We start from the raw sequence: 18647 nt of genomic DNA, 5'->3' as shown, positions 1-18647 counted from the left end.
CCATCAGGTGCTTACAATCATATCACTGAGTCAATACACACTTTGAATGACATGAACCACGAGGAGATGGGTTTAAACCAGCAATTCAATGATTCACAAGAATACGGGTTGGAGGCCAGTACTCCTCATCCGGGTTATTTGGACGCTAGTCCGGAATTTTATCCCACGCCGTCCACTCCAGTCATGCTTCCAGAAACCAAATATCAACCTACTTATTCTACAAAAAGTTATCCTAGAGGTAGGATTGTGCATTTACTACTATTAACATTATCATGTGAAAATATTTACTCACAAATTAATGCCGTTTGTTATATCTTCATAGTAATAACGTGAAAGTATTATTATTACTGTTCTGTGAAGATTACAAGTGTAGGTTTCATCACTTCCTCCTTCTATAGTGCAGTTTTACTGTTCAAACTTATAAAGAATACAATTATGCAGTCAATGGCTTTAACAAAATACACCAATAAAGTTTATAGATAAATATATTCAAACGCTATTACTCGGACCTTGTAAAATGATTACCATGCACATTTATTACAATAACCGTAGCAGATCAAAATATTGTTAATACTTGTAAGGATATGCTACTGTATGTTGAACAACAAATGTAATCTAATACAAATAGGAAAAGTAAAAATAATAAAATGAGCAAAGATATTATCTATTTGAGCATTAAGTCACTTTGGACAGAAAACTTAAGTAAATACTAACCCTGTTATTATCATGTGCGATAAACGTGCTGAGATTCCAGAATTTATTATTGTTCTTAACATTTTTTTAAAATACTTTATTGCACATTGGTTTAATTATCTGTGCTGTACCCACACGGGTATCGAAACCCAGTTTCTAGCGTTATAATTTCACAGAGTTTCTGCTGGGTCACGGAAAGAGGAAAGAGATATTTCACTTTGGAGAAATATCTCGGGGAACATGAGGTAGTTTGCTTAATTTGTATTAATTTGATTTTAGCTAAATATATGTATGTTGTGCCCATCATGGGTATAGAAACTCAGTGTTTAGCGTTATAAACCTTTACATCTAGTGATAAGCCACTGAAAGACAGTTTGGATAGTATGTATAGTCTTTGTTAAACGTTCTGCTCATAATACAGTATTTTGAATTGTGTGTAATTTCGTGATGCTAGATTTTGCAACATTCAACCAATCTTAACTTGTGTGTATAAGAACTGGTTTTTCTTCTTTCTTTATATTAATGATATGTATATTTACATTAGTCGGCTTAGTAATATGTGCGTCACTGGTTCGAATATCCGTCACATTAAACATGCTCTACCTCGCAACCTTGGGAGAGTTATAATGTAATATTGGTATAAAAGTTGATTGCGGGTGGTGTTAAATTAATTAGTTCCTAAATTATGAACGACTAATACAGATAGTCCTCGTGTAACTATGTACGAAATTCAACATAAATCAATCACGTTAGTCTCAGTACAGGTGATGTAAAGAAATTTGATTACCCGAAGAAAGATTCTATTTATCGAAGTATGACTATATTAAATTAAATTTCAAATGGTTCTCTTCTGTTAACATTTATTTTAGTTGTTGTTTGGAATTAAGCACAAAGCTACTCAATAGGCTATCTGTGTTCCGCCCACCACTGGTATCGAAACCCGATTTTTAGCGTTGTAAGTCCGCAGACATATCGCTGAGCCACTGGAGGAGCATTTATTTTAGTAGATCTGTAGTTAACTTTTACTTTGGCTTTGGATATTTTCAAATGTAATATTCTGTGCTTTCAAGGCGTTCATTTCCGTATCATCGTAGAGAGAGATTTTTAAGAAAAATTACTATTAACAATTACGTATTAAAATGTTTCAGCATGGTGGACGTCACAGCACTTCTGTATTTGGATTTTATTACTTAGAGAAGACTTTTTCTTGGTACAACTTTGTTTTCTTCCTAATTATTGCCTGGCTTGGTCAGGGGGTTAGGGCGCTTGACTAGCATTTTCAGGGTTGAGGGTTCGAATCCCACGTCCTATAAGACTTTTTCGCTTTTTTAGCTTTGGGGCATTATAATGTTATGACCAATCCCACTATTCGTTAGTAAAAGAGTAGACTAAGAGCTGGCGATAGGTGGTTATGTCTAGCTGCCTTCTCTCTAGACTCACACTGCTAAATTAGGAACGGCTAATGCAGATAGTCCTTGTGTAGCTTTGCGTGAAATAGAAATAATCTTCATAATTCAATTTAACAGAAAATTAATATCAAATATAGAAAAAGACTCTCGTTTAACTCATAAGATTACCCAATATTTTATGAATAAAAACGGAATAATTTTTTTTGTTTTCTTCAGATCATTACCTTCGAAATTCAAGATGTTTTCTTTGATATTTAAATAAATTACGATTGCTACTGTGAAAGGGTACGGGTGTTGCCCAATAGTTAGCTACATGGACTGTGAATCCGAGAGATCGCGGTTTATGGCCCGCAACCACAGAAATGGGCACGCACTTTAGGACCGTGTATATATCATGAGATCCAACCCTACTATCTGGTCAGACAAGAGTGATTTAAGAGTTTGCAGTTAGTGCTAATGATTAGTTGCCTCCTCTGTAGTTTATTGTTAAAAGTTGGGGATGGTTATGCACAGGTAATTCTTTAGTAAACTGGTTGAGAATTCCAAAAAGAAATAAAACTACAGTGAAGGCTAGTAGTACTTCACAATATTTTGTAATTATTTAAAAATGAGTCGTGCTCGTTTTCAAAGCTATCTTACAGGTGCCTCAAAGATATTGATTTTTACGAAATTATGTTCATAATTTGATGTTTGTTTGTTGTGCTTTGTTAAAATAGGTACGCTGATCTTTTATCAGAAATTCAAAGCAAACAGATACATGAGAGGTTTAGAAACAATTTGCATCGTTAGAATCAAGACACCTGGATCTTTAAAAACCAGGACAGTTTATTGACATTGGCTCTATATTAAGCATTACAGCTCCGTACATCTGCTCCATACTAAAAATTCACGTGTAATAAATGTCCTTGCCCATTGTACTTCGAAGTCTGCCCCACATGCCCTTCCTTCCAGAATTGTTGCGTAATTGATCAGTAATTCTGAAATCACAACAGCTACAATTTTATTCTACAGTGATAGTCTTTTATTCTGTGATAAAATACGAGAACATAAAGAGAGGCGCATGAAACAACAAAAATCATGTCATCTTATAGGTTGATTCTGACGTCTATAATAATTGTTGCATTGACAGTTCACGAAAACTAGATCGCGTATTCTGAGTACAACAGACTTGTTCATGTGTGCTATTACGTGTTATTGTTTTCTAACTTTGAAAGCGTAGTCAGAGCATCTGGCGAATAGCCTCTTTATTGCACACTATTCTAATTATTTATAATATTGGACTATAACGTTTGATATAATACTGTTAGTAGGTTTTTCATGTACCCGTTTTGTATAATAGTATTTTAAGAAGCAGCTGTTCTCATTCCCAATTAGTTAACCTTTAGAAAAGAAAGCAACGAGTAACCAAGAAATATTTTTATTCTTTATACTTGCTGGGAATCAAGAGGCCGTTGTTATTCATTTTCTGAAGTTTTCTTATCCAAACTTATTTTATAGTAAATACTTGTTTTGTTTGCTTTGTATTTAAACATAAAGCTACACAAAAAGATGTTTGTGCTCTGCCTACCACGATTATCGAAACCTGGTTTCTAGCAGTATAAATCCGCAGATATACCGCAGTGCCACTGGGGGGCGTAAATATTTGTTGCTTTAAATTTAATATAATTTATAATTATCCAACTTGTACTTATTTACTGTAAAAATGTTTTAAGTGAAAGAGTTATAAATTATTTGAATATTTTATGGTTTGTGAAGAAAACCTTGGCTAAGTTATGAGCCTATTTGTCATTTTGCAGCTCGGTACCCTCATGAAATGCTTCCACCTGACAGCTACATGACTCATCATTATGAGCCACCTTTCCAGACAGTTCCAGGCTCCATCCACAGCCCAGTTGATCCTTGGAATCCTGAACTATCAGGTCATCCCGGAATTCCAACAGGCCCAGTGATCCATTCTCACAATCAACATCATCCGGCCTTTGCAGGAATTTCTACTCGGGACTCTAATATGCCACTGAGCAACGTGAATCAGATGCAAAGCCTAAATCATGGCCAGTCTCTTGGACAAAGTCCTCTAACGGGAGGTGATGATAGCAAGCCAGTCATTCAAGCCGCCGTTCTTGCAGGTTACCCGGGTGTAAATTTGGTAAATTTAAAGCAAGACTCGGAAGGCCTATCACTTGTAATTTTTCAAATTTTTAAAAATGCAAACTTGAGAATTGATTTTTATTTAACTCAACAGATAGTTCATGCAAGTATACTCTCTTTTCGAAATTATTCAAAGTAAGCAGAATAATGGTTAGCTAAGAAAAATGTATAAATTACAAATAAATCTTTAAATTATAGAAAATGTTTGATTGAAAGTTATTACATCACACTGAACTTGGTGATTGGCATATAGAAGATTCAAGCATGACGATGACCGAAGAAGGTCGAAACGTTGTTCGCTCTTCTATGTAAAGTGTTTTCAAACGAGCCGTTTTTGCATATAAATTTCTCAACATATTTCTCGTTTTTATTGAAGCATTATTGATTGACTCTGAAGTTAACAAATTTAACTCTTCCTAGTTGTTTACTCACCAGTTAAACGTTCATTTTTTTATACTGAAAATTGGAATATGTGAGATATGCCAACTTTTTACATACAGATGACATAATGTTTTTGAATCTGGCCTTCCGAGTCATGATGCTATATTGGGCTGGTATTTTTCGTTGGGTGTTTTTCATATGGGTAATTAAAATAATTTATTATTTGCCAAAGTACATAATACATTTTCAAATATTACAAAGACTCTGAGATATATATTAAAAATAATCTTTAATTCAGAAGGTAAATCTTAACATTGCAACATTTCAATATAAGAGCTTGAGTTTTCTGATATTGATGAGATGGAAGTACATGACAAATAGGCAAACAGAAAAGAACCTTTCTCGCTTTACTCTCTTTATTTAGAGTAACTAGCACAATGTCACTATTTTATTGGGAATTGCCGCTATTTTGTGTATTACTAAAAGTCAAAACAAAAAAAGATTAACAAGGTAAAATCTAAAGTATAAGAAATATAAAAGGAAACCATAACACATAAAGGATTTAAGAGAAAAGAATATAGAACAGTTAATTACAAACTAACTGATTTATCCTCTATGTACTGAGAAATATTCGAACTCATAAGCCTAGGTTCTGTTTATTTAACGAGAATAACTATAACTTTTGATTTTCATTGTATTACCTTCAATTTTTTTATGAAATTTCGGAGTGCAAATTTTGAAACAATATTCTATTGATTCTTAAATGTTATTCACTAACTATAAAGCTGTTTTCATTTTTCGTATAAACATTCATTGCCAGCCCTCTAAAGCATCTGCTGCATACTCTATAGTATTTGTCACTTTAGCGACAGCTGAAATATTTGTTTGTAGCCATTATTTTGAAATTATTATTAACTCTAATATTGATCTATACTTTTAAAGCTATTCAAAGTATCGACTATAGACAGAACCTACAGATGTAAAATATAGAATAATAGAAGTTTCTGCTGAAACTTTCCTTATCTGTACTTTGTTGTATGGCTTTTTGTGTATCCATAAACATTATAGAGAATTTTGTTATAGGCATACATTAGTTTAAAATGTTACATTATTTTTCCATGAGTTACAGGTATGGGCAAAAGAAGATGAGATGCTCAAATCATCTGACACGTGTCTAAAATTTGCGAAAAAAAATTATTGATTTTTTTTGTAAATCTGAATTACTTTATTAAAGACAATTTTATAAAGCCAATTTTCCTGATAAAAAATAATTCCATGGATCGTTTTTAGTTAATGAAAGAATAGTTATTGAAATTTATCAAGTAGTTGCGCATTAATTAGAATCAGTGAAAGCAGTATAAAACAGCTTCTACTTGACTTTCATATTTTTATGCATTGTTAAAATATGGGTGACTAGACGGTGACACATGGTAAAATGTTCTTCAGTGGACACATGAGATTGCCCGATGTGGCTTGGCTATAAGAAAAACAAACATACATATGGTGAAATGTTATTAGTGTGCAATTTTGTAAATTGGGTAACTTGAACACAGCCAGGCGAATACCCGGAGCGCAGTTGCCCTGGGGGCGCCAAAATACCCATGTAAAATTATCGATTGCATGAATACAATCTTTAGGGTGTGCCTGAAAGGTGCCCAGTAATGCCAACTAGATTCTCTATGATTCTCTAAGCCCCGTTTTTACATATGTTGCGTACACGCATACACACTTGTAAGTGTGTGTGTGTGTACATATATAGAGTGAAATTAAATAATTACATCCAAATGAAGCAAAATAAGTAAACAAAATCATGAGGAAGAACTGCGATAGAAACAGCAAATATCAATTTGCTATTAATTATTTGTTATTAATTATATTATAACCACAATTTTAAGCCATAAACAAAACACATTAAAATTAAACAATATACGCTGCATATTTTTAAAAAGATCTTAAGGTACAAGCTAAAACGTGGGATTATAAAAAGTATCCTAGGTTTTGGAGGTGATTGAGAAAGTAGGACCCTCATTGCGGTGGTAATACACTGTCTCTTAGTCTTAACCTCCACACAACTAATTTCACAAAAGAAAATTAGAAATTTAGAAATTAAGAGAGCGAGATATGGGTGCTCAAGCCTAAAACGTCCCACATCTATATCACTTTTTTACGGCCTGCAGATAGTTCTAGGAAGGTGACTGCTCTCCCAAGTTAAAATAATAATAAGAAAAAGATAAACGTAAAAAGATAGAAAATAAATAAGTAAAATAAAATAAAATTAAAATAAAGAAAAATAAGGTACTACCATTTGGAGGTAAGTAAGATAAAATTTATCCACTGAGGTTGGCATTTCTGCTCCCAATATGGTAGAGGCATCAGTAAAGTGATTAAAATTACTAATAATTATTTTTAGTTAAAAATAAAGTCATTTAAGAACTTGGCAGTACTTTATGCGGATGTACACCTTTTAACGTTCAAAAAGAAAAAAAAAAGGTCAGTCATAAAACGAAATACATATATATGAAGAAAAGGAGAAAATTTTACAATGGTGCCTCCAATAACTACATCAACATTATTTCTGCCTCTAGTTTCGCCTCCAGTGATATGATGTTTGTGGACTTACTTTACTAGAAATATGACTTCGATACCTATGGTGGGCAGAATAAAAATAGCATGTTGTGTAGCTTTGTGCTTAACTTTAATCAAATTAAACAAATTTTCCATCTATTCAAAAGTTAATGTTGAGCTTTGATTGCATGCGTAGCTATTCAGACAGGTGGCAGACGAACGCTTGAATATTTAAACAAGTGAAAAAATAAGAGAGATAACTGTTTCAAAAGTAAAATAAAAATTTACGTGTGTGTGTTTGAGTTTTGAGATTATTGGACAACCAGATAAGAAAGACCGATTTTAAAGTGTTATAAAAACTGAATGGTTGCATACCATGTCTATGATATGAACATGTATAAATATGTTACTAATTTTAATCTGTTTATTTCATTAAGATTATCCATTAATAAATTAATCATTCTTAAAGAATATAATTTTATTTTTTAGTGTTTTGTTATATAATCAGTCATTAATTCCGATTATTTTAATTGAATATTGTCAGACAAAGTCTGTTTGTAATTTCGTGAATTTGTTTTACAACCAGTAATTTATATTTGGTAGGGAGCGGGCCCATCCAGTTATGGCAGTTCTTGTTGGAACTTTTAACCGACAAATCTTGCCAAGGATTCATCAGTTGGACAGGTGATGGTTGGGAGTTCAAACTAACAGATCCTGATGAAGTGGCCCGACGTTGGGGCATTCGGAAAAATAAACTTAAGATGAACTATGAGAAGCTCAGTCGTGGGCTGAGATATTATTACGACAAAAATATAATTCACAAGACTGCTGGAAAACGTTACGTGTACCGATTCGTGTGTGATCTCCAATCTCTCTTGGGTTACACTCCCGAGGAGCTGTACGCCATGGTTGATTTCAAGCCCGAGAAAAAAGATGACGAATAGAGTCAAAAGTGATCTGGTCCACTTATGCATTATCTTTCTTGCAACTGACAAGCATCGTTTCTTCCATGTATTGGTTGAAAAGTAGTGAAGAGAGTTGTTCTTCCTTACTGAACATCACATGACAAACTGAGATACAATCAAGTATTTCTTTCGTCTTTGGAAAGAGAAGTTTTTTCTTACACTTTTGGAAACCACATTTAATTTAGTTCTGTAGTACTAGCAGAAATCGGCTCAGTTGCATGTTCGACAGATTCTTAGAGTCATGCAGTTTATTTTTGGTATAACAACAACGGGAGAAATCATTGTATATATATGAATATTGCCTGACGATTGTGTTGTCAGGAAATGTTTCATAAGATCTCTGTTTTTTCTTTATATATTACAGTTATTGTATTTTATTATTAAAGTGCGCTTTGTGGAAATTGTTAGAATAATAGATTTTTAAAGGTTTACAAATAGTAGTATTATAAAACATTCAGTATTTTTGCACCATTGAAAAAAGCCTATTAAACTATTTTATGTGGTAAGACACTAGTTTAAAGCACAAAAACTTTCTACCTGATATTCTCCTAAAGTGCCTTATACATTATATATCACAAATCGTCATCTTAAACATATTATTTTAAATACTTTGAAACTACATCGTAATGTGAAGTTTGAATATAGAATTCTTTAACACACGTTTTCAAAAGCTCAAAGTGACTTAAATATTGTCATATATACTTTGTGTCTTTAAAAGAAACAACAGCTTTTTGATGTGGCCTTTATCTCATAAAAGTATATAGTACAACTGAAATAGCACATTTTACCATTTTCAACTCTATTCTGTTGTTATACTGTGATGTTAAACATACGATCGTCGACAATATTTCTTAGCTCAACATTAATGTTTAAAATTATGACGTCATTGAGGAAAGTTAAGAAGCCTTAAGTATTGTTTCTTTTTTGAAAGTTTAAAGATGTTTCCTACAAATATTTGAAAACTTGTTAAATTTACGATATATTTTGATGAAGTTTTTTTTAGACTATAAACTTAGAAATTCTTTTATAGAAAATAGTCGAAATATTTTGTCTAAACAAATTAATAGCTCTAGAAAATCGACGAAATCCGAGCTGTTTCAATCTTTCAAAAATGAGAAATACTACTTATTTGTTATATGTTGATAAACTATTTTTTTCCTATACATATTACTTGAATCTGAGTTTTTCCATGACAGGAAAGCATATACGAATGATTCGTGCAAAAACACATAACAAATATTTAATTAACATACGATTCCTCATTAACTCTTGTTTCAAAACGTGACTTTTGATTTAAAATAAAATCTTTGTATTTAATATATCAATCGTGTAAAAATTGTATTTTCTCTTGTTAGAATTTATGATGTTTAGTTCAATTACAATTAATATTGTCAATTACGTATTCAAATATATATATATATAAATTCTTGTTCTTGCTAGGCCTTCAATGACATTTGTATATGTATGTGTGTGTTTATTTGACGACAGCGCTGCCCTCTCGTGGCATAGTAGATAGACTGTTCAAGGACGAAGCACAGCAGATTGTTTGTAATTATTTTCTCTTTTTTTTAAATATTTATCTGCTTTAAGTTTAGAAATGGTCACATAATTTAGCCGGTTGTGTAGTTGTACCTTAAATACATGTGATAGTACTTTTAATTTTCATTTTCATAATTAAGTTTAACCCGTAAAAATATATTTGATTGTAAGTTTTGGTGATACCATTATCTTGGAAGTGGATATCTTATTTAGTATAGACTTCATATATAATCGTTCTTATAATAACTTTTTATAATCCCAGCCAAAAATGAATAATTAGCCATTATCTTAACTTTGAGTTGTAAAGAATCATAAAGGTGTGTTGTAATGAAGTTTCTTAAGAGTAATTTTGTTAGTCCGTTTACTATGCTTTCTTTTCATGAAATTTATAAACAGCAGATAAAATAAAGGTATTTTACAGACTCGTACTAACACATTTCTTTGAAATTAAGTGATATCTGCTATCATTTCTGGCTTATTACAAACTTCTCCATCTTGTTATGCATTCTTGGAAAACTTTCATGTAAACAAGGGACTGTGTTTATTATCTGGATTTTAAATGATGACCCTGGTGACAAGAATGGCTATCTGTCATCCGTTATGTCTTATATACTCCTATAAGCGCAAAATGAATTTAGGACTAGCCTTATCAAATTTTACAATAGAAAACGAATTCGCGAAATTAACTATTCTTTCTTCATATGACGAGCTACCCTCACCAACAGTATTGATAATTTACCTATAAATTTCAAGAATCTTGAACTTTGATTATTCAACATCTGTAAAGCATATAATAAATAAAAATCTATTTGATTTCACTTTGCTATCGTGTTAATTACCAGAAAATTAAAATTTTAAATTGAGAAAAATGTGATTCAGATTGTTCTGTAAAATAATTTTTAAAAATGTCAATCAACACATTTGTATCACTCGTAAGTTTATCACGCATCTGTATTTATTACCGTTATTAAGTTTAAATACCACCAGTTTTTAATAAAATAACGTACCTCAAATTTAATAGTCATCTACAATGATACCGAGATTCACAAACAAAGTCACTCTGAAATATCCGACAAAAATTCACATATTGAAGTATTACAGAAAATTGTAGAATTTAATTTCAAATAAATTTCTCTAAAAGGGGTTATTGTAATAAAGTTTGCAATAATACATTTCCATGAAACAAGAAATTCTCTTCAAAAAGATACTGTTGCTAAAAAAAATACTACAGTTCTTTGTTATACACGAAATTAAGTTGGGCCTGTTTTACTTCCCTTCAAATTGTGATGCCTATAGTGGCCGGGGCAAAGATAGCCCATACTAAACAAAGAAACAAAATTAAATTGTGAACTTATTCCAATTTCTATATACAACAACAGAAATAGTTCTATACTTTTCAATGACCTTTACCCATTTACAGTGCTAGTGATTCTTAACTTAATTTTTAAAAACAATCATGATTTTTAATTCCTACTTGACGTTTTACAAATAGCTTTAAATTTAAAGTTCTTGTTTCTGGCCATCTTTCGATGATGCTAAGATCATTGCACTTTAATCAGTACCTCCATGGATGGAATGAACAAATATCGTTTATATAAGGTTTTTATATACAAAATTTGAGAAAATGTAAACTTTATAATCTCCGGCATCTCCATTTATATAAATATATATATAACAACAAAATACTAGTGTTTTAGAACTTTTTATAAAAATATCTGTAATATGTCCCAATCTATCATATCTAAAGAATGAATGATTAAGCATGGCATTTATCATCTAATTAATTTAATTATTTTTCCCTCATTTAAACCTTTATTTCACAAAAGTCTCTATGTTTGTTTGGTCACAACTGGCGAATCGCTAAACCCATTGATACCAAACACAACATGCGCTTTTAAGCCTCCACGGAGTGACTAAAAGGGTCGGATCAGTATGCCACTCCCTTGAGCCACCCTCCAGATCCATATGTCTACTTATAACTGGCAAGCCAACTGAGTGATTTTTACCACCACTGTTATGCATCTTTAAAACCTACACTAATAAGTGACATAATTGATTGTTGTTTGGTTTCTTTGTCTTCCCCATGCATTGAACAAATACGTCAGCTAGTTACAGGACAAACAAGACACCAGGTTATCATACGCAAAAACTGAAAACTTCATAATGTATACTTTTCTAGATTTAACGTAATACAATAATTTTGTGTCACATTTACTTGAATAAATACGGATCTTATAAAGTTAACATTGCAGAATGCAAGGTAAAGGAAATGATTTTCAATCATCCAGTGTATCAGGAAAAGAGTCATTTAAAAGCCATTTTTATTACATAACTGGTCCTTTAATAGGTTAACGGTAAGTTTACGAACTAGTATTTTTAAAATCCGGGGCTAAATTCTCAACGGTAGACACAGCGCAGATAGCTCATTGTGTAGCTTTGCACCAAATATGTGTATATATATTTATAATGGCATTTTATGTATTCATTCGTTTAACTATAAATTGTTCTAATGTTCTTGGTATGTTTCTTTTTAATTGTCATAAACGGTGTAGATTCAGACTGACACTTTCACAACTAAAAACACTTTACAGAACACTAAATGGTGACACTTATTAACACATGAATTTACATATATACATGACTCAAACATCCTATTTCGAACATTTTTACTTGTTCGGTAAATAAAAATATTTTATGAACTTCAACTTCTTGAAGTGTTTTGACATGATGTGGTGTAGAAGTAATTGAGAACTTTCATGTATTTGGGCTAAGCCCAAATACCATACTCCAAAAGTGTTTTTCTTTATCTATTTTATTCTAATTAGATAAAAGTTATTGTTTGATCATCTCTGTATTTCAAAAAATATCTGATAACTAACCCGAAAGGATTAATTATCAAGTGATTATGGCTAAAAGCAACCTGAAACTGACAAAAACTAGGAAAGAGCTTTCATGAAAATACAATATACAGCATCAGTTTAATTGCGTATAGGGTCAAGCGTGGCCGCCCAGGGATTAGCGTACCGGAGTGTGGATCTGATTTATTGCTTTCCTCTATCACTAACTACTCAACGTTTATTTACATCAGTTGTTCCTAACTTCGAAGTGATAGACTAGAAAGAAGGTAGCTAGTCAGCAACACCCATCGTCCATTAGTGGGGTCCCCCGCTAGTGCAGCGGTAAGTCTACGGATTTACAACGCTAAAATCAGGGGTTCGATTCCCTCGGTGGACTCAGCAGATAGCCGGAGGTGGCTTTGCTAAATGAAAAAACACACACACACCATTAGTAGGTTACTCAAATTCACTTAACCGTTTCTTGCAGTCACGAGTTGCAATGTGATTTTTTTTTGGTGGTGGAAGGGCGAAAACCACTGGAATTTGGATCCATAGTTTACTTGGTACACTGAACACTGATCCGTGCTCAGCTAGTTAAACCAAAAGTAAAGTTCATACTTTGTTAGCACTTCATACACTGTGGGATGATTATAGACATAATATTTCATTTCATAAATACTCCACATGCTCATGTTAAACCTTAAAACAAGGTATTAATGAGCATAATTGGTCCACACTTTGACTAGAATATTTGCTTTGCTTTGTTTTTCAGACCATAATTCACGTTCGGTGTTGAATACTAGTAGTTTTTTATGTGTTGGAAATCCAACTGATCACAAAAACATTTTTTTACTGTTTATGTCATGAATACTTTAAAGTTATCCTGCTATATAGTTCTAAAATAAACTTTGGGTTCGATCCTTGTGGTAGTGGTTGGCACGGTGAAGATAACCCGTTCTGAAGCTTTCCATTTAATTACAAAGAAATATTCAAATTAAGATGCAGAAAGGCCAGAAACACCGCTAGATACTTAAACATTTCATGGTTCAGGCTCATTTTCGTCGTTTCAGCATGATATAATTTATGGGTTTCTATTCTGATATTTCAAAACATTAACTGAGGATTTGGAGCATTATCAAACAGAATCGAGAAGAATGGATACCGTGTGACAGCACCAAGTGTCAACTCTGATAAAACCCATAGTCATGTGAAAAAGTTAGGACACCCCATGAAAGCCTATGTATTTTTGTAACATTTCTGGATATATAGATATTTACTCTCAATTTTAACAATACTGAGAGATTATAGGTATATAACTAAACAATTAAAACTGAAGAAAAGACTTTTCAAGATCTTCTGCAAGTGTAATTCTACAAAAATGCATATTCTAACTGAGGACAAAGCTAGGACACCCCCACATTTATTCCCACTTAAAATGGCTCAACTCACACACAGGTGTATCACACCAAGTGCAAATGGTTAGAAGATCGTTACTCAGCATTTTGAATGTGGCTTGCCCTATTTAAACCTCAGACATTTAGTTTGGTGTGCTCCTGACTGTTGAAGTGAGAGTGACCACCAGGTGAGAGCAAAATGCTGCCTGAGGCTTTTAGAAAGAAAACTGTAGCAGCTTATGAGTCTGGTACGGGATTTAAAAAAGATCCCAAAAAGATTTTGAAATCAGCCATTCCACTGTCCGATAAATAGTCAACAAGTGGAGAGCTTTCAAAACAACTGCCAACATACCCAGGTCTGGTCGTCCAAGCAAGTTCACCCCGAGAGCACACCGCAAGATGCGAAAAGTGGTCTCCAAACACTCTAACATGTCATTACGGGACCTACAGCAGGGTCTGGCTACTGTTGATGTGAAAATGCATGCCTCTTCAATCAGAAAAAGGCTGCACAAGCTTAATTTGCATGGAAGGTGTGCAAGGATTTAACCTTTGCTCTCTAAGAGAAACATCAAGGCCAGACTGAAGTTTGCCAGAGAGAACGTAGACAAAGACCAGGACTTCTGGAATAATGTTCTTTGGACAGATGAGTCCAAAATTGAATTATTTGGACACCAGAACAGAGGACATGTTTGGCGTAAACCAAATACAGCATTCCAGGAAAAGAACCTCATACCAACTGTGAAGCATGGAAGTGGAAGTGTCATGGTTTGGGGCTGCTTTGCTGCAGCAGGACCTGGACAGCTCACAATCATAGAATCCACCATGAATTTTCCTGTGTATCAGAGGGTGCTTGAGGATCATGTGAGTCCTTCTGTAAGAAAATTAAAGGTGAAGCGAAACTGGACCCTGCAACACGATAATGACCTAAAACATACCAGTAAATCCACTAAGGACTGGTTGAAACCTAAGAAATGGAGAGTCCTGGAATGGCCAAGTCAAAGCCCAGATCTTAATCTCATTGAGATGCTGTGGGGTGAATTGAAACGGGCTGTACATGCAAGAAACCCCTGAAACATCTCACAGCTGAAAGAATTCTGCTTTGAAGAGTGGGGCAAGCTTTCTTCAGACCGATGTCAGAGGCTGGTAGATGGCTACAAGAAGCGTCTCACTGCAGTTATTTCAGCCAAAGGGGGTAACACTAGCTATTAGGGGGTAGGGTGTCCTAACTTTTTCCTCAGTTAGAATGTGCATTTTTGTAGAATTACATTTACAGAAGATCTTGAAAAGTCTTTTTTCCCAATTTGAATTGTTTAGTTATATTCCTATAATCTCTCAGTATTGTTAAAATTGAGATTAAACATCTATATATCAAAAATGTTACACAAATACACAGGCTTTCATAGGGTGTTTTAACTTTTTCACAAGACTGTAGGCTTTATTTGCTATTATAATGCATTCAGCATCTTTTGAAAGTATTTAAAAACTTAAATTATTTTATGTTTATATTGTGTTGTAAGTCTTTAAAGAATTATGAATAAAGAAAATTAACAATCATTTCTCTAAACGTCTTTGCAAAGTAACATTGATAACATGAGGTTTAGTCAATCTGGAAGAAGAATTTTATCCAAGAAGGTCTGAAGAAACTTTTTTCTAGATGTAGTAAGAATAACCACATGTTATATCAAGTAATTTTGCGCACTGTGTTTGTGATTGAATATTTTAATTGTATTTTTTATAAAACTGTGTCCAATCTTTTTATTTTTCTCACCAATATTCACTCAGAGGACACAGTAATGTTCCATGACTTTTGTTTCATTCAAGTTGTCAGAGGCTTCTAAGGTTATATTATATAAACTCAGAACTAAGTGTTCCATAGCTGAAAAATATATGTAAAAACGGCTCGTTTTGGTTGAGAAATTGTTTTATCCAGAGGAGCGAACAACGTTTCGACCTTCTTTGGTTATCGTCAGGTTCACAAAGAAAGAAAATTGTAACTGACCGATAGCTGACCACATGTTGAAAGGGGTTGTGTAACTGAGTGTAAGAATGTAGAGGGTGTGCTAAGATGTTTGATTATATTTATTAATGTAGGTATAAATGTGTTCATTTGTATTGGTTTATTTTGGGCTTAAATTGTTGTATAAGTTAGGCTTCTTTAATTTTGCATTTGTTTATGTTTGTTTCTTTATTTAGTATTTGGGTGTTTTTTATGGTTATGTTGTGTTTATTTGAGTTGCAGTGTTCGAAAACGTGTGAAGGTAACTTTTTGTGTTCTTTGAATCTGGTTTCCATTTTTCTACCAGTTTCTCCAATATAGAAGTCGTGTCAGTTATCACATTGTATTTTATAAATAATGTAGGTGTGGTGTTTGTCAGTGTAGTTTCTACACACTATAGACCTTAGTTTTGTGCCTGATTTTTGAATAAATTTGGAGTTAACTGGAATGTCATATTTTGTTACTATGTTTTGCCAAATTTAAGTTATTTTTCTGCTGATGTCGAGAATATATGGTATGTAGCAGTATATGGTTTCATGATTTTTTTTAATTCGTGGGATATATTTACTTTTGATAGTTTTTTTTGCTTTTTGTCTAGGTCTGTGCATAAATGTTTTCTACAGTTTGTGGAGGAAACTTGTTGATGTTGATGAAGTATTGTCTTATTTTGTCTAATTCGTCGTTAATTTTATCTGGCTGTGTTTATTTGGTTTCTTAGTATGCTGAGTTTTTTGTTTTGTTTCATGTGCTGAGTCCCAAGGAATGTATAGTCCAGGATGGGTGATTTTTCTGTGGATTTCTGTTTTAACTTTTGTATCGGTTTTGTAATTTTTAGGTTAAGAAATAATATTTGATTTCATTCTTCCTGTTCACATGTGAAGTTAGTGTTGAGATGTATAGAGTTAATGTGATTGAAAAAATTAAGTGTGTGTTCTGTAGATGTGAATCCCGCAATCGTGTCGTCTACATATCTGTACCAGTATAGTAATGGATGCAATGCTGTGTTAATTGCTTGTGTTTCAACTCGTGTCATAAAATTATTAGCTAGAACTGGTGACACTGGGTTGCCCATGCTGGAGAAAAAATTTTCTCAACTCAAACAAGCCGTTTTCACATATATATTTTTCTCTACAAGTGGGTTTTCTCGTCATCACTGATTATTATTCCATAGTTGGTTTTGAAGGCCATAATTTTTATTGTATTTATTTAAAATTAAGCACAAAGCTACATGGGTTATTTGTATTCTGCTCACTATGGTATCAAACCTAGTTTCCAGCATTGTAAGTCCACAGATATACTACTGTACTACTTGGGAGAGAGAGGGAAGGGGGTCCAGAAAATAGCCCAAATTGTAATTAGTTGTACGTTTGAATGTTAGAGATATGATATGTTTCACTTCACTCATGAATGACAGTAATCGTGGCTAGATGCTTTTGTTTACGAACTTGAAGTTATTAATGCGCCATGATGCACTTGACATTGTTTGAACAATGTTGTATGTACTCTTTTGGCTCCATGATACGCTAACAAATGATAGGACCCTCCTGCAAGGTGATTAAATGATGAGATGTGATTGGTAGCTCATCCATCAGTTCTGGTTGACCCCAGGTTCCTGTATAATCTATCACTATCTCAGTAGTGTGCCTTTAGACTCAGAGAGTCTTACTACTGCCCCGTATTCTATTAATGTTTTCCATTTATTGCATACTCTCTCAGCTGCTGGTGATAAAGCCTGTGTTCGTAGAGATTGTACAACCTCCAGTTTCTTTTGTCTAGCCTCAGGTGGCTTTGCCCATAGTTGGAATTGGATTATTCTGGTTGGTGTATGTCTGGGAGTCTTATATAAGCTTCTGTCTTTGGGCTCAGGTTTTTCAGACAGTCTGTGAGAGTCTTTAGTCATCTATGTTTCCCTAACAGAAGAAGCATGATCAGCCATTCTGAGTACATCAGATATTGGCAGCTTTTGTACTTAATCATATCTGTGACAAGAGCAGTCATAAACCTTTTCATCTTTAGTGAAATCCTACATTCAAAAGAGGACTTCCTCTAAATCTAACAACTCTCTTGGACAATCACCACTCCTTGATGACGGACACTCCCTCTTGGTCAAATGTTATTCCAGCTGAAGACATAATTTTACTTTATGAAAGAAGCCTTTTAAACACATGAAATGAGCAGTATAATTTTAAACAGATATATCAAACTCTGCAGTACGTATCTTGTAGCCAATGCATCAGTATGGGTATACAAAGCCATAAATTCTTTTTGCACACGCAATGAACATGAAAGGAATTTACCAAAGCATGTACTTTTCAATTTATAAGTAAATTGTTAAAGAAAAATGTCGTTATTTTTCTAGTAGCAGAGATTTTTTCCAGTATAATACAAACATTTTAACCCTCAATTAAATTATCTTATTGCTTTGATATCTCAAACAACCAAAGGGTCCACATGTTACATCGTTTTGAATAATCTTATGATGCTTTTTTATATTTTATTTCAACACCAAATAAATACATAAATAAACATTTTGTTAAATACATAATTACTCGACAGTATAATGACATGACCAGGCGGTTAGGACTCTCAACCCACAATCTGAGAGGCACTACATCGAATCCCCGTCATACCAAACATTCTCGCCCTTTCAGCTGTGGGAGCGTTATTATGTGACGATCAATCCCACTATTCGTTGGTGAAAAGTAGCCCAAGAGTTGGCG

At 33.3% G+C, this 18647-nt stretch overlaps 2 protein-coding genes across 13 annotated transcripts in view; both read left to right on the top strand.

The window, feature by feature from the left end:
• Window positions 1-10518, top strand: part of LOC143255347 (protein c-ets-1-A-like) — a 74681-nt gene extending 64163 nt beyond the window's left edge. For 7 of the 12 annotated variants that reach the window (XM_076510846.1, XM_076510849.1, XM_076510858.1 and 4 more), the window contains 3 exons: window positions 8-238; window positions 3899-4228; window positions 7800-10518. In XM_076510846.1, coding sequence (XP_076366961.1) covers window positions 8-238; window positions 3899-4228; window positions 7800-8140 — 902 coding nt within the window. In that variant the 3' untranslated portion in view covers window positions 8141-10518. Of the gene's footprint in view, window positions 1-7; window positions 239-3898; window positions 4249-7799 lie in introns of all 12 variants that reach the window. The other 5 variants (XM_076510848.1, XM_076510857.1, XM_076510856.1 and 2 more) reach the window with 3 other exon arrangements.
• An 8106-nt stretch (window positions 10519-18624) lies between these two features.
• Window positions 18625-18647, top strand: part of XRCC1 (DNA repair protein XRCC1) — a 75053-nt gene continuing 75030 nt past the window's right edge. Inside the window, exon 1 of the mRNA XM_076510845.1 lies at window positions 18625-18647. The gene's annotated coding sequence lies outside the window, so the exon portion shown is untranslated.

Source organism: Tachypleus tridentatus, chromosome 7 (genome assembly GCF_004210375.1).
Source record: "Tachypleus tridentatus isolate NWPU-2018 chromosome 7, ASM421037v1, whole genome shotgun sequence".
Lineage (NCBI taxonomy): Eukaryota > Metazoa > Arthropoda > Merostomata > Xiphosura > Limulidae > Tachypleus > Tachypleus tridentatus.
The sequence above is the reverse complement of the archived record's forward strand: the minus strand, read 5'-3'. Positions and strand labels throughout refer to the sequence as shown.